The sequence below is a fragment of the Bison bison genome, unplaced genomic scaffold, assembly GCF_000754665.1.
Source record: "Bison bison bison isolate TAMUID 2011002044 unplaced genomic scaffold, Bison_UMD1.0 scf7180017864243, whole genome shotgun sequence".
Taxonomy (NCBI): Eukaryota; Metazoa; Chordata; class Mammalia; order Artiodactyla; family Bovidae; genus Bison; species Bison bison.
The window spans coordinates 4,040,080-4,062,873 of record NW_011494815.1 but is presented as its reverse complement, the minus strand read 5'-3'; the positions used below and the strand labels follow the sequence as shown (position 1 = coordinate 4,062,873).

Genomic DNA, 22,794 nt, shown 5'->3' with positions numbered 1-22,794 from the left:
GTTCTCTCCTAAGAAATTGGTATACTTCCCAGGAACTACGTGTCTGCTGATTCAAAGTCTGTGTCCCCGATGCGTGCTCAGGACACACACTCACTGTGTGGTTAGAAAACAGGGTCAATATCCCCAAAGAGGCGTCTGCGCCCTCTGCCCACAGACTCTGTAGAAGCTGAAGGAGCCACAAAGTTTAAAACCCTGTTTCATCCTCTCCAAAGAAGGACCCTCTGGTCTTCTGGGAGGGGGTGAAGCAGAATCTAGTGGTTAAACTCCAGAATCCAAGCACATGCAGACAGAGCACCTAGTGTGCCTGGTACTAGAGATAAAATGATCGACGAAACAGATGGGATCTCTACCCTCAGGGAGTAGAGACTAATCAATGTTCAAATACAATAGAGTACTGCAAGTGCTAAGGTGGAAAGCATGAAGAGGCCCCTGCTCTGCCAGGGGATGTGGAAAGGCGTCTGCAGGGAAGAAGCCTGCAGACCCCTGCTGGGCTTGTGTGGCTGAACCAGAGAAACTGTACTCAGGACAGCATGTGCTCGCGAGGCTGGGACCAGCTGCTACATCCACAAGTGGGCATGAAGTTAAAGTCGGCATCAGAAGGCAAGACGCTTCCCCTCACCCCTCTCCCCACCAACAGAAGACTAGCAGCTGGGTTCATATGCCCGGGAAGTCCCTCCAATAGCAGAACACTTGGGACCCCATCAAACTTCCTCACGGTGAAGCCTCCAGTCCTCAAGGCCTATTAACTCAGCTTCCAGTTACTCAGGAACACCACAAACTGGAGGGGGGGAACTTCTAACATGAAAAACAAAGTTCTAAACAAACAGAAACACATCTGGAAGAAACAGAACTAAGAAAGAAAAGCACCTATAATTAACATCCTCAGAGAGCTAAGATACTATATCCACAAAACAAGAAGAGAAAGTTTTTAATTTTTTAAAAAACATTTATTTAGCTGTGCTGGGTCTTAGTTGTGGGATCTTTAATTGTGGCATGTGGGATCTAGTTTCCTGACCAGGGATCAAAATCGGCCCCCCTGCATTGGGAATATGGAGTCCTAGCCATTGGACCACCAGGGAAGCTCCTGTTTTTAATTTTTTTTTTAAAGAGATATTCCAGAAACAAAATTATTGGAAATTTAAAGTTGCAAAAAAATTTTGTTGTTGTTGTTACTAGAAGGGCTGGAAGATTATATGGCTGGAGAAATGTGGCAGACGAGGCAAAGGAGAAATAAAAATGAATGAACAAGGGAAAAAAAAGAATTAATGAAGTCCAATGTCTGAATACAAAAAGAGAAAAGACAGAAAGGACAGTGATAATCAGCAAAGAATAATTCCCAGAACTGAAGAAGTTACTTATTCAAACTAGAAAGTTCCACCAGGTACTCAGCAATATGAGTACAATGGACAAATCCCCACGTTTGGTGCATCACAGTAATGTTTTAAAACACTTAGGATAAAGATCTGGAAAGTTTGGAGTGGGGGAGTTAACAAAGAATCAGGAATAAAACTGGCATTAGACTTTTCAAAAGCAATATTGGAAGGTAAAAGGTGATAGTTCCATTAAAATTCTCCAAGAAAATTATTTCCAACTTAGACCATACCCAGTCAAACTATCAATTAATTATGAGGGTAGGCTAAGGCATATTCAGACAAACAGGAACCCCAAAGTTTACCTCTCACATACCTTTCTCCGGAAGCTATTAAAGGTTGTGCTTAAGGAAGCTGAGAATAAACCAAGAAAAGGAAGACAATACAGAAAGTTGAGACCCATCCTGGAAAACAGGCAAAGAGAATTTTTAAAGATGCTGCTGAAGCCCAAGGTAACAGGTAGGCAGCAGGGCAGGGGAGCAGACTGGAGCAGGAAGCTGAGACCAGAGTCCCCCGCAAGGGAAGAGGGGGCAGGCAGATCACATGACACGGCTGAGGGTGCTAACAAGTTAACAGTTCTGTAACAATGTGAAGACATCATATAAAACAAGAATTTCAAATGCTGCTGCTAAGTCACTTCAGTCGTGTCCGACTCTGTGTGACCCCAGAGACAGCAGCCACCAGGCTCCCCCGTCCCTGGGATTCTCCAGGCAAGAACACTGGAGTGGGTTGCCATTCCCTTCTCCAATGCATGAAAGTGAAAAATGAAACTGAAAATGGGACAATTTAAAAACTTAATGGTTGTTTAGTTGCAATACCCTGTGTAGTCTGTTTACAGAGTCCTAATGATGTGAACACAGAGCCACATTTGAGATACTGGAAGCATAAGAGAAGGCCAGTGTGCTTGTGGGCCAGGGCAGAGGAAAGCAAGTTAAACTGCCACCTTCCCTGTTAGTCAAGAAATACTATCTCAAATACTACCTCAAGAAACAGTAATATAAGAATGTTATTTGGAAATACGTAAGTCGGTAGTGGGAAAACAAACTGAAACAAGTGAAAGTGGTTGCCTCTGAGGAGGGAATTTGGAGGGAAAAGGTCGGGATGGAAGACTGCTATTTTTAGCTCTAAACTTTATGGAACTATCTGCCTTCTAAAATATAAATATATACACACACACAGTAACTTTTATAAAATGCATTCTTTTTTTTTTTGGCCAACCAAGGATTGAACCTGACCCCTGGCAGCAAAAGTGTGGAGTCCTGACTACTGGATCACCCAGGAATTCCCAATATAAAATGAAATTTTAAAAAACATGGTAGATCCTTGACATTCTAAAGGCACGCACCCTGAGATCTTTGCACATCTCCAAATTCACAGATACCGTTATGGCACTTTGCAAGGATTACTGCAAGCAGAAGGCAACATGGATGCCAAGCTGCACACCAGGCTTGCCCACTTGCTCTAGTGGCCCAGCACCACAGAGCAGGCCAAGTCTTCTTGATTGAGCGAAATGACAAGTAACCAGAGAACACACACCCTAAGATCCTTGGGAAGTAACAAAAATGACAAACTCTAAATCCATCAGAACCAAGGGTCTACAGTGCCATGAGAGTATTAAGCCACAGGCCTTTGCTGTACCTTGAAAATTGCTGATGGTAAAATGCCTCAAAGCAGTGGCCATGAGTTGGCCATATTCATTGTTGAGTGAAGGGTCAACAACGGTAAGCGCAACACACGTGCCCGTACCCCTACTCAATCAATCAGGGACCAGAGAGCTCAAGGCTTTGGGGAGATTAGTTAGACAAAAAGCCATCACTGCTCACAAGTTGACAGCCCCTGACTTGGAAAGTAAACACGTATACTAATAAGTGTCAAGTTCCAAGGAGGTGATTATTTTATAGCAGTAACAGGGAAGAAACATTCTGGTTCAAGTTTATTCAAAAGAAATAAAACAGGGAGTTGTCTTAGGAAGCTGCACTGGCCTCAGAGTCACTGAGAGTTTAACTGAGACCATGTCGACTGGGGCCCTGTTAGGTGAGAGCAGGCAGCACCAGACACTGAGCTTTCTGCTTTCTCTCCTAATATGGAGACCAGAACCAATGCTGTAGTAACTGCTGAAGTGCCATCTTAAGTACTTTTCACTTATTTTATCTCTAATCTTCAAAACAACCCTGCCAGGTACGGCTTATTAATCTGACTTAACAGATGAGGGGAACATAAAAGACTAACTCCCCAAGTAAGTGGTATTTGGATGCAGCATATCAGTTTGAAAGAATAATGATATTCTGTCCAATGCCTTTCTTTTCAACAAGAAGCACAAATATGACTATCTGAGGAAAAATAGCCTCCTTATTTTTTGAAATGTCAGTTACCTTGAGTATAACAAGAAACCACCACTCTTTTCCACAAAAGGTCATTCACTAAAATGTCAAACACTTAATGTTCAATCCCCTTTCTATAGAAATGGCATAAGTAGGAAGGAAACTGTAGTCTCAAAAGTACCATTCTGAGGAAATTCCGAGGGCTCAGAAACCTATGTGAAGAGACTATTGAGGTGGCTAAACATGCCCTGGAAAAAAAGCCAGAGATTTAAATAATGTTGGAAAATAGGTAAACAGTCCATATAACTTGATATCACTTAGAGATTGTCAGCCCTACACTAGATGCCCCAACAAACAGTCCTTGAAATCAACTTGAGTACTCCAGGCTCTTCTCAAAGCACCTTAGGGACAGAACTATAATGTTCTGCTGTGCCTTACTGTCAGGGCAATACAGGATTCCTTACTTCCTCCTCCTCTTCTTTAAATTAAGATTTTTTTTTTTTTTGACGCGAACCATTTTTTAAAGTCTTTATTGAATTTGTTACAATATTGTTTCTGTTTCATTTTTTGGTCAAGAGGCATGTGGGATCTTAGCTCCCCAACCAAGGATCGAACCTGCAACCCCTGGATTGGAAAGCAGAGTCTTAACCACAGGACCACCAGGGAAGACCCAGGGCTCCTATCTTCTTAAGGGGCTCTAGAAGTTGTGAAACTAAATCGTGACATTAGAGATGATCAAAACCTGGAGAAACACTCATTCTCTATAAATTAATAACTGTGTTGAATTGCCCATTTAGAGATAACTCCAAACTAATTTCTCCTTAATGATAATATTCTTTTATCTCAATATCATGTAATCAGTCAATTTATGATCATTTAGATTAGCAATAGAAATCAAATCCACTACGATAAAAGCTAATTTTAGCCATAAAACTGGCCAATTAAATTATTCAACTGTTCTTTCCAGTATCTAGAGTGTCAGGAAGCACTTCAGGATAACTCAGAGCTCTTAACTGAATACAATAAGTTCATTCAACTGATTTAAGGAGAAGGGGATTTATGATTAAAGGATGTCAGGAAGCTCACAAAATCTCCAGGAGGGTGCGAGAGCAGTACTGGAATGAAGCAGAGCGTCCAACCACATTATGGAAATCATTATTGCCACGGCCACTCGAACTTTGCATGGACCCTGCTCTGGATTAGCTGCTCAGAAAAGTAGCCGCCACTGCACCTTCTAGACTAGCACTATCCAGTAAAACTTTCTACAGTGATGGAAATCACCAGCATAGTTGCTGTGCTGTCCACTAGTCACTGGCGGCTACAGAGCACCTGAAATGTGGCTAGTGTAACTGAGGAAATGAGCTTTTAATTTTATTTAATTTTAACTAATCAAATGTCTCCTGGATGGGCCAGAGTAATTCTAAATGCTCAAATCATTCCATATTGCTCACATCTGCATCCAGACCCCACTCAGGTACCTATGACCAAGGGAACCTACTTCTCCTATCTGCACTGTAACTACGATTCTACCTCGGAAAATGGGACTCACGATTTACAGCCTATCCAGATGTAAAGGCTGGGGTGTTCAAGGCTCTGGACAGCGGCTACTCTAGCATTCCTCTGACAGTCTGAGCCCCTATCCACGCGTGCCATGTGCAGGTGACTTTGTAACACACTGCTCTACACGCAGTGGGGTGAGGTGATCAACCTGAAAACGAGAGAAGAAAAGTAACAGAAAGTCAAAAGAGCTGGTGTCACAGCACACGTGCACAGACAGCGCAGACATCTTTAACCAGCATTATCTTTTTATATTTTTTTGCTGCCCTTGGTCTTAGTTGCAGCATTCGGGATCTAGATCCCCAGTTAGGGGTCAAACCCACTGGGAGCACAGAGACCCAAACACCGGACCACCAGGGTAGTCCAACTAGCATTTACTGAGCCATTCCATAGGCCATGAGAAGGAAATAAAGCTCTAGGGAATTTAAAAACTGAGGCTACTTAAAAACACGTATTTCTAAATTAATTTTAAAATAACAGTATATAATTACATATTAATTTATGAAAAATAGTATCTCCCACCAAAAAAAATGAGAGGAATTGTTTTACATTTTTGCACTAACTGAAGACAGCTGGATGCTCATATTGCTTCTGCAATCAGGCTTTTGCAATATCACACACAAGTGTACACTCATGAAAGAATGACAGTGAAAAAAGTAAGTTTTTGTATCATTATGAAAATAGTTTTAACCTCACAGACTCCTTGAAAAACTCTCAGGGGCCCCTATTGGTCCTTGGACTATACTTTGAGAACTGCTGATCTAATGAAAATTCTAAGTATAGTGGGCGATGGAGGAATGGGGAGTGAGCACTGAAATGCACAGGGCAAAACTAGTAGGAGAAATTATAAGGAGAAATTAACAGACTCATAAAAAGACAAATTCTTATCTCTAACCAGGGGAAGTCAATAGACTATGTTTAAACTGAAAAACTGAGTAGATCCAAGCATAGCTTTTCATACATGTATATAAATATCAAAAGAATTAGCTAAGAGTTGAAAGTGGGAGTCTTGGGGAAGAGGAAATGGGATGCAGGGGGGCCAAGGCCTAGTACTTAACAAATCTTGTTGGATTATTTGATTTATGTGTATGTACTTAGCAAATTACTGAGACATATATATATATCTTTAGTAAAATTTATTTTTAAAACTATAAAAAGAGCCTGAAGAGACCACAATCACCCCCACCCTAACACACACAATTAGAAAAAAGTTGCAAAAGAATTCAGTTCAGTCGCTCAGTGAGTTCAACTCTTTGCGACCCCATGGACCGCAGCATGCCAGGCCTCCCTGTCCATCACCAACTCCTGGAGTTCACTCAAACTCATGTCCATCCAGTCAGTGATGCCATCCAGCCATCTCATCCTCTGTCATCCCCTTCTCCTCCTGCCCCCAATCCCTCCCAGCATCAGAGTCTTTTCCACTGAGTAAGCTCTTCACATGAGGTGGCCAAAGTACTGGAGTTTCAGCTTTAGCATCATTCCTTCCAAAAAACACCCAGGGCTGATCTCCTTTAGAATGGACTGGTTGGATCTCCTTGCAGTCCAAGGGACTCTCAAGAGTCTTTTTCATCAAGAGGCTCTTTAGTTCTTCTTCACTTTCTGCCATAAGGGTGGTGTCATCTGCATATCTCAGGTTATTGATATTTCTCCCGGCAATCTTGATTCCAGCTTTTGCCTCATCCAACCCAGCGTTTCTCATGATGTACTCTGCATACAAGTTAAATAAGCAGGGTGACAGTATACAGCCTTGACATACTCCTTTTCCTATTTGGAACCAGTCTGTTGTTCCATGACCAGTTCTAACTGTTGCTTCCTGACCTGCATACAGGTTTCTCAAGAGGCAGCTCAGGTGGTCTGGTATTCCCATCACTTTCAGAATTTTCCACAGTTTATGGTGATCCACACAGTCAAAGGCTTTGGCATAGTCAATAAAGCAGAACTAGATGTTTTTCTGGAACTCTCTTGCTTTTTCAGCAATCCAGCGGATGTTGGCAATTTGATCTCTGGTTCCTCTGCCTTTTCTAAATCTAGCTTGAACATCTGGAAGTTCATGGTTCACGTATTGCTGAAGCCTGGTTTGGAGAATTTTGACCATTACTTTACTAGAGTGTGAGATGAGTGCAATTGTGCAGTAGTTTGAGCATTCTTTGGCATTTCCTTTCTTTGGGATTGGAATGAAAACTGACCTTTTGCAGTCCTGTGCCCACTGCTGAGTTTTCCAAATTTGCTGGCATATTGAGTGCAGCACTTTCACAGCATCATCTTTTAGGATTTGAAATAGCTCAACTAGAATTCCATCACCTCCACTAGCTTTGTTCATAGTGATGCTTCCTAAGGCCCACTTGACTTCACATTCCAGGATGTCTGGCTCTAGGTCAGTGATCACACCATCGTGATTATTTGGGTCGTGAAGATCTTTTTTGTACAGTTCTTGTGTGTTATTCTTGCCACCTCTTCTTAGTATCTTCTGCTTCTGTTAGGTCCATACCATTTTGGTCCTTTATTGAGCCCATCTTTGCATGAAATGTTCCCTTGGTATCTTTAATTTTCTTGAAGAGATCTCTAGTCTTTCCCATTCTATTGTTTACCTCTGTTTCTTTGCATTGATTGCTGAGGAAGGCTTTCTTATCCCTCCTTGCTATTCTTTGGAACTCTGCATTCAGATGTTCATATCTTTCCTTTTCTCCTTTGCTTTTGGCTTCTCTTCTTTTCACAGCTATTTGTAAGGCCTCCTCAGACAGCCATTTTGCTTTCTGCATTTCTTTTTCTTGGGGATGGTCTTTGATTTGTTACACAGCAATAAATAACTGAAACAGTGTGAAACTTTGCATCTCCCAACAAATCAATATTCAAATACAATCCCCAAAGGACACTTTTATTAATATCTGGGGGGGAGGGGTATCTGTCTATTAAAATCTTTGGGGAAAATCACTTTTAAACCGTTCTTAGTCCACATGGAACAGATGAATGCCCCCAAACCTCTGAGTTCCAGAAGATTCAGGGAGGCCTGGCTAATTTGGTAACCACTTCTCTTGACTACAGTGATTGTTTCAGAGATGGATATATGACCCAAGCCATACCAGAATTAGAGTCTGCCCTGGGGACTTCTGCTGGTACCATTAAAAAAAAAAACACAGATATTCTTGTGCTTGCTTTGGCAGCACACATACTAAAACTGGAACCATACAGAGAAGATTAGCATGGGCCCTGTGCAAGGATGACACACAAATTCATTAAGCATTTCATATTTTTCACTCACTGGGATCCTTTTTTGGGGGGAAGGGGGGGCTGTGCCGCATGGCATTCTGGATCTTAGTTCTCAAACAAGGGATCAAACCCACACTCTCTGCACTCAGAGTGGGTTAACCACTGGATCTCCGGGCAAGTCCCTCACTGAGATCCTTATCAATGCCAGTGTTAGAGAAGAGAAAAAGGAAGGACTATCTCAAAAAAAATGAGAAAGAGAGAGGAAAAGAAAGAGATATTCTCTTCACTCAGACTGCAAGCTGTGAGGGAGATGTAAGTCTAACACTGATGGTGTCGATTTTTGCCTATTTGAGAATGAAGCCAACACAGAAGGAAGCAATTCCAAAGACAATGTACTGATGACATCAAGACCCTGGCATCCAGCCATGACAGTAGTTGGTATGATTCTAGGACTTTCTATTTCATGAGCCAACAAACTCCCCTTTTACCTTAACCAGGTTCATGTTGGATCTCTGTCACACAGTAAAGCTCAAATCATAATCTTTATAAAAAATATAAATAACATGGCTATATTGAAACATTTTTTGGATCTAAAAAGAGTATTTTAAAACTTCAGTCAGTTTGGGAGGTATGAAATGTGATGGAAAGGAGTCATGAATCAAGATCATGCTTATTCAAAACTCAGAAGCATCTCTAACAAACTCAGAGATCCAGTCTAAAAGCTATAAAAGAGCTCATGCTAAGAAGATAAGTGTTCTATGAAAAGCTGCCTGTCTGAAGCCTTAAAACCAAGGAAAAAAGCTTCATATCTTTTTAAAAGATTTCAAAACATGACTGCGTTTATATGGCAGCAGATACCGCAAATAATTTACCAATTTCTAAGATAGAAGGAGGGAGGAGAAGGGGACAACAGAGGATGAGATGGTTGGATGGCATCACCGACTCGATGGACATGAGTTTGAGCAAACCCCAGGAGTTGGTGATGGACAGGAAGGCCTGGCGTGCTGCAGTCCATGGGGTCGCAAAGAGTTGGGCACAAGTGAGCAAATAAACTGAACTGTGTTTGACCCGAAGCAAGTGTACACTACAATATTTATCTGTAGGAACAGATTGTTAGTAACCTCCAAACTAAATATAATTAAGAAAATACACTTATACCACTGCTTATTACATTAACATGATCAAGAGCTAACTGTTTTCTCAGTAGATTCCCTTTCCTAATAGTGCTTTACTTAGACTAATAAAAAAACTTCATTTGTGTTCTAGGAGAACAAGCCAGTTAATAGCACATTTTAAACTATCTGATTTATATACTGACCTACCCACATGCTTTTCAACAATATACTTAGTTTGTAAAGAAAAGTACACCCATACTCAAACATCATCTACCACACAGCAAGCGATCTGCTGCCCATCTGCCAGGGAGGACCTGCAAGGCTCCACCACTAAGAAGCATCTTAACATTCTAAGAACTCTTATGTTCAGTATCCCTAATCTAGATAAAACCCTAGCAGAAATATAAACAGAACTTTCCCTCTACTTGTAGAGATGACAAAAGTGAAAATGAATGTATAAGAGTACAAAACAGGCAAGGTCCCAGTCAAGCAGGCTAGAATTTTGATGGGGTTCCAAGTCCTGGAATCCTACAATTCATCCATATTCTGATCTGACCAACTGAGTGAGACTAGCTAGGCACGCAGGTGCCCAAGGTTAGTTCAGATACCACATCCATCAGCCTGCTTTCTTTCTTTCAGTTTGGCTGTGCTGGGTCTTTGTTGCTGGGCATGGGTTTTCTGTCGTTGCAGAAGCAGGTTTCTCATTGTGGCGTCTTCTCTTGTTGGAGAGCACACGCTCTGGGCATGCGGGCTTCTCTAGCCTGCACGCAGGCTTCAGGGACGCAGCCCTGCATGTGGGCTCAGCAGTCATGTAGCAGGGGCTCAGTTGTGCCACAGCATGTGGGATCTCCCTGGATCAGGGATCAAACCTATGTTCCCTGCATTAGCAGGCTGATTCTTAACCACTGGATATGACTAATTTCATGGTATCTCTGGTTCTGTTGTGTCAGGGCTGGTTCAGAAATTGGACTTGTGTGCTAAGACTTTTCAGTCATGTCCGACTCTTTGTGACCCTATGGATTGTAGCCTGCCAGGCTCCTCTGTCCATGGGATACTCTAGGCAAGAATATTGGAATGGGTTGCCATGCCCTCCACCAGGGTATCTTTCCAACCCAGGGATCTCTCCAACCCAAACTCGTGTCTCTTATGTCTCCTGCATTGGCAGGTGGATTCTTTACCACTAGCACCACCTGGGAAGCTGAAATTGGACAGATTAAGTCTATTAAAAAGGAAGTCTATAAATAACTGAACATGAGCATGACTGGGGATGTCAAGCTAATGCCAGAAGCCCTTACCATCTCACCCTACTCTTCAATGCTCCCACTTCACCACCTTGTTTTCCAGTGGAAAACCCCTAGGAATTAGCTGACCTAGAACTTTATAATTCAGTCTGAATAAGTTATTAGCGCCCTACTTATACTCCAGTGCAAAGTCAAAATGCTTCTACTAAAACCACCTGTGGAGGCCAGGGACTATATTTCCTCTCTCTCTCCCAAAGTGCCTGATATAAACTCAATGAAGTATTTGTAAAGTAATTTTAGATATTTTATTGGTCCCTCATGCAGCATGTGGGATCTTACTTCCCCGACTAGGGATCAAACCTGTGCCCCCTGCATTGGACGTAAGGCATTTTAACCACTGGAATTTTGTATATAGATGAAATATAACACCATATTGCCCAACAAGTCATTTTCCTGAGAATCACAACTATCCCTAAAATCAGCCAGAAGTCAGAAAGAAGAAATCTCAGAAATCCAAAACAAAGATCAAAGCCTACACATATATGAAAGATTTCCTCACAGGGAAGTCCTGAAGCCCTCACAATAGTCTTTTGTTTCAAACAAACAAAATTCAAGTTTTTCTAGTTTTCTAACTAACTGAAGACAGGCACAAAAAATTCTAGAATGAGAACCAGAGGCGGCTGCATGCTGACAGCTGCAAAAAGGGACAGCTGACCCACTAAGGGGGAAAAGGGGCCCAGCAGCATGTACTAGAGAGGCTATTAAACCTAAAGATCTTAAAAGCCAAGGAAGGTGTTTGTGAATTTGATTTACAAATTCATTCATCTAACATTTTAAAGCTCCTACTTTGTTTAAGATTAAGCACTGTGGATCAGAGAATTTCTAGGGCACAGTCAGTCTTTACTGTCACAGGGGCTTAGTGGGCAACAAGACATACACAGATAACCATAGCTCAAAGAGAAAAGCATTAAGTGCCACCAAGAGATGATGGTACTCAGGAGCTCAGAGAAGGCAAAGGGTATTTTCAGCTTCATGGTGGTTCTGATACCAGAGCTAGGAATTATTGGTTTGGATTTGGATAAACTGTAGATATAAAGTACATTCTAGACAGAGGTAAAGGCAGGGAAAGGTTTGAGGTGGGGGAAGCAATGCATTCACTCTGGCTGCAAACTAGGTTAGGCTAGAAAGACAGGTACTGGAGAGTGAATGCTCATAACTGATATTAATGATTACCGTGAGTCATCAGAAAAGTGAACCATGAGAGGCACACAATTTTGAACTAAAGACTATTATCATTTTTTCAGATAACTTTTGTAAAAAGTACTTTTTTTTTTTATGTATTGTTCACAGTATGTCAGGGCTCTGGGTTGCAGCACAAAAGTAAGTTGCTGAGAGGTTACTGGTCTGCTCACAGAACTGATGGGAAGGCTGGCCATGTAAGCTTGAACTGGGCAGCAGGAACCATCTGGCCAGAACGCAGTCTCTGTCTGTGTTGGACAAGCCACTAGCACAAGGAAGCTGACTCTACAGGGTATCTGATCTCCCTTTCCCTTCTTCTATCACTAATTTTTATTCTTGAACAGGTTTTTTTTTTTTTAAGAATACATGAGATGAAATGTGAAGTGCACTTGAAGCAATTGTAGTGCATACTGAAATACGTTGTCTCAAGGAAAACTACTTGTGTAATTTTTGAGACATAAGCTGAACTGTTTTCTTCAAATACCATTTTTACTTGGAAGAACAAACAACAGACAAACTATGGTTATTCAGACTTGAGTATCTGCCAGACATTTTCTTGAAAATGAAATGAGCCTGTCATTTCAATGAAAACAATCTATGGTATTTGCTGCCTATGATAAAATTTGAGCTTTCAGGTGAAAACAAACCTTTTGGAAAATTTGTGTTTGCCACCATAGGCTTCAAAGCATCCCCAAACTCAAAGTCTTCTGACAAGACCATTGGTAATGTTAATGTCATGTGATTTTTAAAATACTGTATAACAAGTGGGTCAACATTTGAAAGATCTGCATAACTCAGTGAAACAATATTTTCCAAACATCCAATGTTGTAATCATATCACAAAATAATGTATGGGTAAAAAAATTCAAAGTGCAAGATATAAACTAATATATTTTAATGCAACCATATGATATGGCTTCACATCCTACAGCAACTAAACACTCAAGAAAATTACATCTGTCAAGTTTGTTACAGTATCAGAAGAGAATATCCAAGTTCATCTGAAAAAGCTACTAAAATACTCTTCCTTCCAACTACACATTTGTGAGATGCTTGATTTTTCTTTCAGGCTTTAATCAAGAGTATAACACAAGGGACTTCCTTGATAGTCCAGTGGTGAAGACTCTGCACTCCCAAGGCAGGGGGCACAGGTTTGATCCCTGACTGGGGAACTAAGATCCTGCATACCGCACAGTGCAGCCAAAAATAAAAATAAATATATCACATCAATTAGAATATTAGAAGTATGAGAATCCACCTGTCTTCTATTAGACATTAAAGAGATTTGCAAAAAATGTAAAATACTGCCATTCCAAGCACTCTTGGTACCTAGAACTTGGTTTCAAATACAATTCTCTAAAAAAAGAAACCAGGGCTCCTTGAAGAAGTGGATAGTTCTAGGACTGGGGCAGGAAATATACAAAATAAGCCTGCAGCATCTCACAGTACTAAAGTGTAAGGAAGTACTTCAAGCAAACAAACATGATAATGGAAGTAGGTGAAAGCTCTTACCCAACAGGAGTAAGAGCTCTCAAAGACCAAAGTTGGAACAATTGAACAAAAAGATAAATAGTACTGGATTATAACCCAAAATATAAATATCCAGAGGTCAATATTGATATAAATGAGAGAGGAGACAGATCTGCTGTGCAGACAAATTCCAAATAATTTATGTAGCTACTCTGCCCTTAAAGGGGCTGGAACATAACTCTCCACTCCTTAGTGTGACTTCCTCCCAGGGTAAGGGATGGAAAGGGAGGGGAGGGGAGGGGAGCGAAGGGACGTAACAGTGGAGAAATCCGACCAACACTGTCTCGGCCAGGTGACCAAAGGCAACATCAACGGTGATAAATTATGTTGATAGTCTCCATCTTGGTATGTACCATATGTTCCTGTCATGAGGATGGTCTTCCCCGAAGACACCCATAACCTCCGTCTAACTGTGGGAAAAATCAGACAAATCCCAACTGAGGGATATCCTACAAAGTATCTGACTGGTACTCCTCAAAACTATCAGAGTCACTGAAAACAAAGAAAGTATGAGAAACTGTCACAGCCAGGAGCTTAAGGTGACAAAATGACTATATGTAATGTCATTATATTTAGCAATGAGATCTTGCAACAGAAAATTGACAGGAGGTAAACAACTAAGAAAGCTTGAATGAAGAATGGACTTTAATTAATAATAAAGTATTGATAATGGTTCATTAATTATAACCAATGTACCATACTAATGTTAGATGTTAATAATAGGGAAGCAGGGTGTGGGTTTATATTTATGGGGACTCTGTACTATCTTCACATTCTATACATCAAAAACTGTTCTAAAAAATAAAAAAAAATTTTTTTTTAATGCCACTCTTTTCACTAGATATTTGTTTTGGAAAACAGTTTTCATAAAAATATGTTATTTATGTTAACATGTAACAGGTTTATTTTTAATGAACACTTAAAATTTTCCCTCAATATTAATTTCTAATATGTTAAATATCATAGCTATAACTCACAAACTCTTTGGAGTCATCAACAATTTTTAAATGTGTAAAGGAATTCTAAGGAATTCAAAAAGTTTGAAATAGCACTGAAATAGGCTAAGTTTCACATATGTGGAAAATGCATATATGTGGAATCTCACTTTAAAAAATAGAATAAATGGAACTTTAGTGTAAAGGTAGCCTTCAATTTATACATATATTGTGCTACTCAAATTTACAAAACAAATTACTTAGCATTTTCTCAGCAATATTACCTTCCAAGTTCACTCATGAAGTATGCCTTTTAACCTGTTATGATGGTAGAAAACAGTCAAAGCATTTGTGCAATTTAAGTAACACTGCACTACACTTACCACTATACTTCAATTAGTTGGATGAAAGGGTGGAATGCCTACTAAGAGCCAGGTCCTGTGGGTACATATTCTCTCCTATGGATGGATGGTCAAGCAGTGACTGTCATCCCCATGTCTAGGGCCAACATCACCTGACTAGTACAGTAAGTGAAGGAGAAGAGGTATGAACCTACGTCCAACCACAAAACTTCAGCCACCAGGAAGACACAGGCCCAGTGGCTGATAAGAGAATATCCAGAGAGACAGTACACAATTATTAATACTAGTGTGACTCGCTAGTAAAGTAATGCTCAAAATTCTCCAAGCCAGGCTTCAGCAATATGTGAACCGTGAACTTCCAGATGTTCAAGCTGGATTTAGAAAAGGCAGAGGAAACAGAGATCAAATTGCCAACATCCGCTGGATCATGGAAAAAGCAAGGGAGTTCCAGAAAATCATCTATTTCTGCTTTACTGACTATGCCAAAGCCTTTGACTGTGTGGATCACCACAAACTGTGGAAAATTCTTCAAGAGATGGGAATACCAGACCACCTGACCTGCCTCTTGAGAAATCTGTATGCAGGTCAGGAAGCAACAGTTAGAACTGGACATGGAACAACAGACTGGTTCCAAATCGGGAAAGGGGTATATTGTCCAAATCAGGAAAGGAGTATATTATTGGGAAAGGCTGTATATTGTCACTCTGCTTATTTAACTTATGCAGAGTGTATCATGTGAAATGCCAGGCTGGATGAAGCACAAGCTGGAATCAAGATTGCCAGGAGAAATATCAATAACCTCAGATACGCAAATGACACCACCCTTACAGCAGAAGGCAAAGAAGAACTAAAGAGCCTCTTGATGAAAGTGAAAAAGGCAAGTGAAAAAGTTGGCTTAAAGCTCAATGTTCAGAAAACTAAGATCACAGCATCTGGTCCCATCACTTCATGGCAAATAGATGGGGAAACAGTGGAAACAGTGTCAGACTTTATTTTTCTGGGCTCCAAAATCACTGCAGATGGTGACTGCAGCCATGAAATGAAAAGATGCTTGCTCCTTGGAAGAAAAGTTATGACCAACCTAGACAGCATATTAAAAAGCTGAGACATTACTTTGCCAACAAAGGTCCGTCTAGTCAAGGCTATGGTTTTTCCAGTAGTCATGTATGGATGTGAGAGTTGGACTGTAAAGAAAGCTAAGCGCTGAAGAATTGATGCTTTTGAATTGTAGTGTTGGAAAAGACTCTTGAGAGTCCCTTGAACTGCAAGGAGATCCAACCAGTCCATCCTAAAGGAAATCAGTCCTGAATACTCATTGGAAGGACTGATGAACTCCAATACTTTGGCCACCTGATGCGAAGAAATGACTCATTTGAAAAGACTCTGATGCTGGGAAAGATTGAAGGTGGGAGAAGGAGACAACAGAGGATGAGATAGTTGGATGGCATCACTGACTCAGTGGACATGAGTTTGAGTAAACTCCAGGTTGGTGATGGACAGGGAGGCCTGGCATGCTGCAGTCCATGGGGTCGCAAAGAGTCGACACTACTGAGCAACTGAACTGAATTGAACTGACTGTGAGCAAAGGTTAGGAATAAGGATTAGGAGATTGGAGGGATGAAGCTGAAAAGCAAGGTCAGGGTCAAGAACTGGAAGTTGAGTGAAAAGAAAGGTGTGTAAAATAACAGCTAAGGAGTGAAAATTAGAGTAAGGGTTCTGAGAGAGCTGGGAGCATGGGCTGCTCTTCTCTTCCTCAAATCCTCCTTTACTGCCAATACTACACGCTGCCAGCACCAAAGACCACACTGCCAAGCCTTTGTCACCGCCAAAAGACCCTAGTTTGGAAGGTCAGCAGGATGCAAGATAAGCTTTTTCTTCTCCTTCCACTGCTCTTGCCTATCGCTCCTCCCAACCCTGCCCTCCAAGAGGCTGGTGCCAAACAAGAATCAGAGAGCACAGCTTTGTGGAGAAGAGGGGCTGAGTAATAGAATGCAGTCCCCGTGGCAGGATCACCTGCTAAAAGGGGAAGATCTTGATCTGCCTAAACCTGTCAGGGAGATGGTCAGCCAAGATGGTGGCCCACCAGCAGGATGCTGTCTGAAAGACGGGCATGCCCAAGTCAGTCAGTTCCAGGACAGAGTCTGATAGTACTGCACTTCAACTTCAAAATAATTTACAACAAACTTCGCTGCTTTATCCTGTTCAGAACTTTACACCTGCACTGTATTGTCCCAGAAATGTTCCTTTCTCAGGTGCTACATTTTCCTAAAATTTACAATGACTAGCCAGCCAACTGATTATCCAGATAAAAAAACATCTGTAGCCACTTAACACTCAGACGATGGTACAAACTTCACAAAGGTATGAAAAAATCTATAGAAACCATTCATCAATGGCTTCTTTTAGCTGCTTGTATATTTGAGACTATATTTTAACATTTTTAAGAAGTCTAAATATATTTTCTGTTATTTAGAAAATGTTGCCTGACACCCATTTGAGTTGCCCTTGACACACACAACCTTTTCAGCAATTTTTAAAAACAGCCTTTATTGCCTTTTACCCCTGACAGATCAAGATACATATTTCTTAAGGAAAAAAACTAAACTTTTATCAAGAAGAAAGCCATTCTGAAGCACTGGAGACACTATTATTGATGGTGCCTTTTCAGGAAGAAGATGAAAAATGGATTTAATTCATTTATTATACCAAGTTTACTTTCAAAGCAGTATATCCCTTCATTATGAATTATTTATCAAATCAAGAGTATTCAGCAAGCAACTGATACTTCACCTGCTGAGCTGCTTTTAACATTCTATTCAAAATAAAATACAATGTATGTTACTAAATGTGCTTAGATTTTTGTATTATCTGTGATTCTTCTCAAAACAGAACCCCCAAACAGTGGGTTTTCTTCTGCCTGTACTCCTTTGGCAGATCCTCTCTGCAGTAGAGACGAAAACAGAAGGACTACAAAATTGAAGGTCTTGCATTTTTAAAGAAAGACAGCTGAGTGGATTTTTAATTATAACTCACTAATTAAGATGTATTGAAAAATCAATTACACCAAGTTAACAACATCTTGTACAGAAGAAAGGGGGAGTGATTCACCCTGATTATTTTAAACTTTTAAGAAGCAGGAAATAAAGCATTTGTAAACTGTTATCAAGTACACAAAGTAACAAGCACCAAGCATAGTCTCCAAAAAGCAGACCCAGCACTCAATCATCCTTTAAAATGTCAAAGAAACAAATCAGTTTGCTAGTTTCCATCTATATAAGGAAAAATATTACTTTCAATGGGATTCTTTTCAGTAACAAACTTTCTTTTTAGTGCAAAGGCAGATTTGGAAACTTAATTGGTGACAATTAACATGGAATTAATTGGATACAAAAGTCTTTTAATAGTACCATGTTTCATTAAATCTAGGATGATAGTGCTTATAAAGTGCAACCCCATTTAATGTAACATTGGGGGGGAAAGCGCTGCCAATTAAACTATGGCAGAATGCTCACTTAGGGCACCCCACCCCCACCTCCTGGGTCGTTAATACTAAAATGTGAACAGAATGCAGTTTAGAATCGAGGAAATACTGGAACCTTAAACATATCATTCAGATATGTTAGAATATCACAAGGAAAATTATCTACAGATAAAATAATCTTAGATACTAAAACCGTAATCTATCTATATTACACTAAAATGTCAGTACTCTAACACAATTCCTAATCTGTTTGAGCTGTCAGAAAGGTAACTCAAAGCTTTTAATAAATGTATAATTAGTCAAATGCAAGGCACCTCCTAAAATTGGAATCTGGAGATTAAAAGCCACTATTCAGTGATGGAAATGATGAAAACAACTGTAAGAGCAATAGTTCACTCAGAAACAGCTGGTCTTTTAGCCTCAGTTCACTTTGTATTTAGACAAAAGGTGCCTTGTAGAGTTACATTCCATCCCACCTGCTACACTCATAAAATCTGGCTTTACTGGACAGCATCCATATTTGAGAAATGTTAAATACGGTAAAAAAAAAAAAAAAAAAAGGAACTCTTGTTCTTAAAACTGACAGGAAAAGTATCTGTTTACAATAGACTTACATTAAAAAAAACAAAACCTTTAGACTAATATGGAATCAATACCTTGGGCTTTTCTTTGCCCATTCCAAAGAGAATTTGAGGCAGATTCAAGATTCTGTACAGCACTAGAGCAAATTTTGTCATTTCTCACTGTACATAAGATATTTTTAAGTCTTGCCCATACTAAAGAACTCCAACATAATTCACGCTAAGTACTTTAAATACTAAACATTTACCCATACATACATTCTGTGCCCAAGTATTTTTTTAATGACTTCAACTTCTCGTGATAGTCTTGAGACAAAGCCTCTTTTGAGAGCACTGACCCCCTAAGTTTAGCAAAACACCCCACTCTAAAATGCTTTTCTTCCAAATCTGATCACTTTCAGGATTTTGCTAGACACTTCAAATAGCCAGAATACAGCTTGCCAGTATCCCCTGCGAACCATGTTTTGACACAAATTTTAGGAAAGAAAAGGGAAAGCAAGAAAACATGTTGATTTCAGGACTCTAAAAGTCCTGGTTCGTTTTATTTAGCAAAACACAAGAGCCCAGAACAAGCCCTTAACCAGTTAAGTCTTACCTGGCAGGTCACCAAGCCAACAGTGGTGGCAAAGCCAGTCTTCCCAAATTTCCTGGGATTTCCAGACCAGACTAAAGCAGTAGAAGGAGGCCTTCCCTTGGTTTAGGGGCTTTTTTCCAAAATCCTCTCTCTCTCCTCTCTCCACCTGGTCTCTTTCTCTCTCTGCTAATCTTTTAGCTTACCACGCTCACCACGGAAACCACAAAAACAGAACGCAGTTTCTCCAGAAAACAATGAGACACCTAACCCACCTTCTTTAAATTAATCTAAATCACAACAGCCAGTACAAGGATAACAAATCATCAGTGATGTCTAAGGCACAGCATTCTCTTCAACCTCTAAAGAAAGATCCCAACGTACGTAATATCTTCTACCTACTACAACTGAAAGGTATATGAGCATATTTTGGATTTTTGCTTCAATTCTTGAAGGTGAAGGGTTTCTTACTTTCATTCGTTAAAATTAACCAGAACCCAAGCATACTACTTAGTATTCAAGACTTTGCTGCGCCTTTACCTATATTTTTTTCCTCCAAATTATTAAGAATTTGGGTCCTATTTAGAAATTAGCTTCCACAGTACCCTCCACGATGCCAGAAAGCACAATGACTTAACGACAAAGGACTTTCTTTAGAAGGAAACAACCTAACCCTCGCCCCCCCCCCCCTTTAATTTACTGCCTAATGTTAGTATCTAAGTAGTATAAATCTTTATGTCCTCCAAACGAGGGGATGAGGGGGCAAGGCTGTTCTTCCCACTGCATTCCCCACAGCTCCTAGCACGAAGCTTGGAAGCAGAGGCCGTCCAATAAATGCCTATAAACACTTTAGTCCTCTGATAAGTTGGGGCATTCCAAAACACTAACTCCATCCGTGCAGGGTCAGCCTCCGGTTCCCGATTCCAGACCGCCTTGGCCTTGCTCTGATGAAATGAAACCTCGTCGCTCAAAAAGACCCAGGATGGGGGCAAGGGAGCCACCCGACCCCATCCCGCAGATCTTCTATTCACCTCGCCAGGCTGTTGGTCGCAAGCCGTTCCCACCCGAGCCCCGTAACCAACGTCGCCCGCCGGCAGATGCAAGTGGGCAAGAACCCCCGCCCCACCCTGCGGACAGACAGCCTGGCGTCGGGACACGGGGGACGCCTGCGCAGAACACGCCTCCCACTAGCCTGGCCCCTCCGTTCCGAGGGTTAACAATACTCCCTCAGAAAGACAGACAGGGTAGGCGGGGGTAGGGTGTGGAGGGGAACCAGTACGCGTCTGCGCGCGTCTGGACGCCAGGACGAGACCCCGCTCGCGCCGCCCACCCAGCACCCCTAGAGCTCAACCGTCTCCACGTGAGCGCGCCCGCGCGCGCCACCATAGCTCGCGTTGACAGGGTCGCCTCACCTGAGCCGGGCTCCGCCCCCCTTCTCGAAGGAGGAGGCGGTGACCCTTCTCCGATCCCACCCGACAGTGTCGGAGGACGTGGAAACGTCCAGGCTGGCGCCTCCGTGATGGGATTCCTCCCTTTTCCGCCCACCCCGCCTCTAGTCCCTCAGCTCCTTCAGCCAGTTCGCCACCGCACTCTGAGAATACCGCGGCGGCTGCCCACAGCAAACGGAAGTGACGCAACACGACTCAGATACTCCGCGGCTTTCCTCCTCCTCTCCCAGCCCGTGCTGCAACCAATCAGAAGGGGAGAGGGCGGGGCAGCGTCAGAAGGGCAGCCAGTCGATGCTCGGAATCCGGAGGAATTTACTCTGTCTCCGGAAAGCTGACCAATCCAGGGTCCCAAGAACCTCGCTGTGTTTACTACCGACCGAATCCGTGAGCCCTGCGACCAATAACCGTTTGCCTTACAACACGCAAAACTGTTATCAAACGCCTTTTAAGGCGGTATTTATCACCAAGCGGCTCTAGGTTTGGACTACAGAAAAGCGACTGTGTGCCGAGGCCAATCGAGAACCGTTGTGGTGGAGGCCAGCAGGTTTTCCGCCGAATCCCACCAATCACAACCACTACTGCCTGATATCTGAGCCAGGTGTGAGCAGAGCCCGCGAGGTAGTGGGTCCCACTGCTGCCTGGACCCTAAGGATTCCTCCATCCTCACGGGGCCCGGTTCCCTCTTTGGTGATCCCGGGCCCCCTCGACTGCGAATTCCCTTTGCGGGGCTCACACAGTCACCGGGTCCGAGGTTGAGATCCCACCTCGTAGATTTTGGAATAAAATAAAGTTCCAAGAAGATGTTTAGGTTGAACTAAGCCGAGATCCAGGCTAAAGACGTTGAACTGAAAATGGGATGGATCCATCTGACCGCAATTGAGTCTGACACTGTCCCACAGGCAATCCCGGTGGCGACGTCGCGAAGCGCTGGCGCCCAAGTAGTCTGGCACTTAGCGCGGTATTCCGTGTGTTGTGTGTGTCGCTCAGTCGTGTCGGACTCTTTGCGACCCCATGGACTGTAGCCCAGCAGGCTCCTCTGTCCATGAGATTCTCCAAGCAAGAATACTGGAGTGGGTTGCCATTTCCTTCTCCAGGGGATCTTCCCTACCCAGGGATCGAACCCGGGTCTCCCGCATTGCAGGCAGATTCTTCACTGTGCAGGTCAAATGAGCCTGCAGTCTCCAGAACCAAGCCTCCAGAGAACAGAATTGCAAACGTGGAAGGATTGCGGACTTCGGTGGGATTTTGTCAGAAAAGGGCTAGCTCTGGGCGGCTTGATGGAGAGCCTGGGCCCAGACGGACACTGGCCCAGGCGCTTCCTACGGCGCGGGGCCCTGGGGCAGAAAGAAGCTCTTCCTCGGCAGGAGCGCTACGTGGCTCCCGAGACAAAGGCAGGCTGGGGGACGCCGTTCTTTTTAGGGGGTAGGGGGGAGGGCGGGGGTGTATTATTTTTCAAAGGGGAACATCCCACTTCAGCACTCAACATCCAGTTATCATTACATCTGATCCATCCCTTCAGACCATATGCGTTGTTAATGTTGGTTTTGGTTTTCTTTTTTTTCCTTTGAGGCCTCAAATGAAGTCTGATGGTAAATTGTATTCGTTAAGATTCTCTGACATTTTATAGCCCTTGCTTGTATTTTACTGCCAGATTGGGCAGCTTCGGGGGGAAAAAGGGGAGGGGGACGCTGACAATAAGCCAGTCGTTTCACATGTGTGACCCTTAGAGACATACTATGAGCTAGATGTTGTTTCAAACTTACAGACTGGCAAAAAATATAAAAGATGTGTATGTTCAGTTCTCAGGGGAGTGTGAGAAAAAAGTCCCATCCTATA

At 42.1% G+C, this 22,794-nt stretch overlaps 1 protein-coding gene across 3 annotated transcripts in view; it reads right to left on the bottom strand.

The window, feature by feature from the left end:
• ZBTB5 (zinc finger and BTB domain containing 5) overlaps nucleotides 1-21,123 on the bottom strand; it is a 25,860-nt gene extending 4,737 nt beyond the window's left edge. The window contains exons 1-2 of one of the 3 annotated variants that reach the window (XM_010847090.1): nucleotides 20,923-21,123; nucleotides 5,241-5,399 (exon numbers count right to left, since the gene is read on the bottom strand). In XM_010847090.1, coding sequence (XP_010845392.1) covers nucleotides 5,241-5,344 — 104 coding nt within the window. In that variant the 5' untranslated portion in view covers nucleotides 5,345-5,399; nucleotides 20,923-21,123. Of the gene's footprint in view, nucleotides 1-5,240; nucleotides 5,400-20,541; nucleotides 20,898-20,922 lie in introns of those variants that run through there. The other 2 variants (XM_010847091.1, XM_010847092.1) reach the window with 2 other exon arrangements.
• Between the last annotated feature and the right edge of the window lie 1,671 nt (nucleotides 21,124-22,794).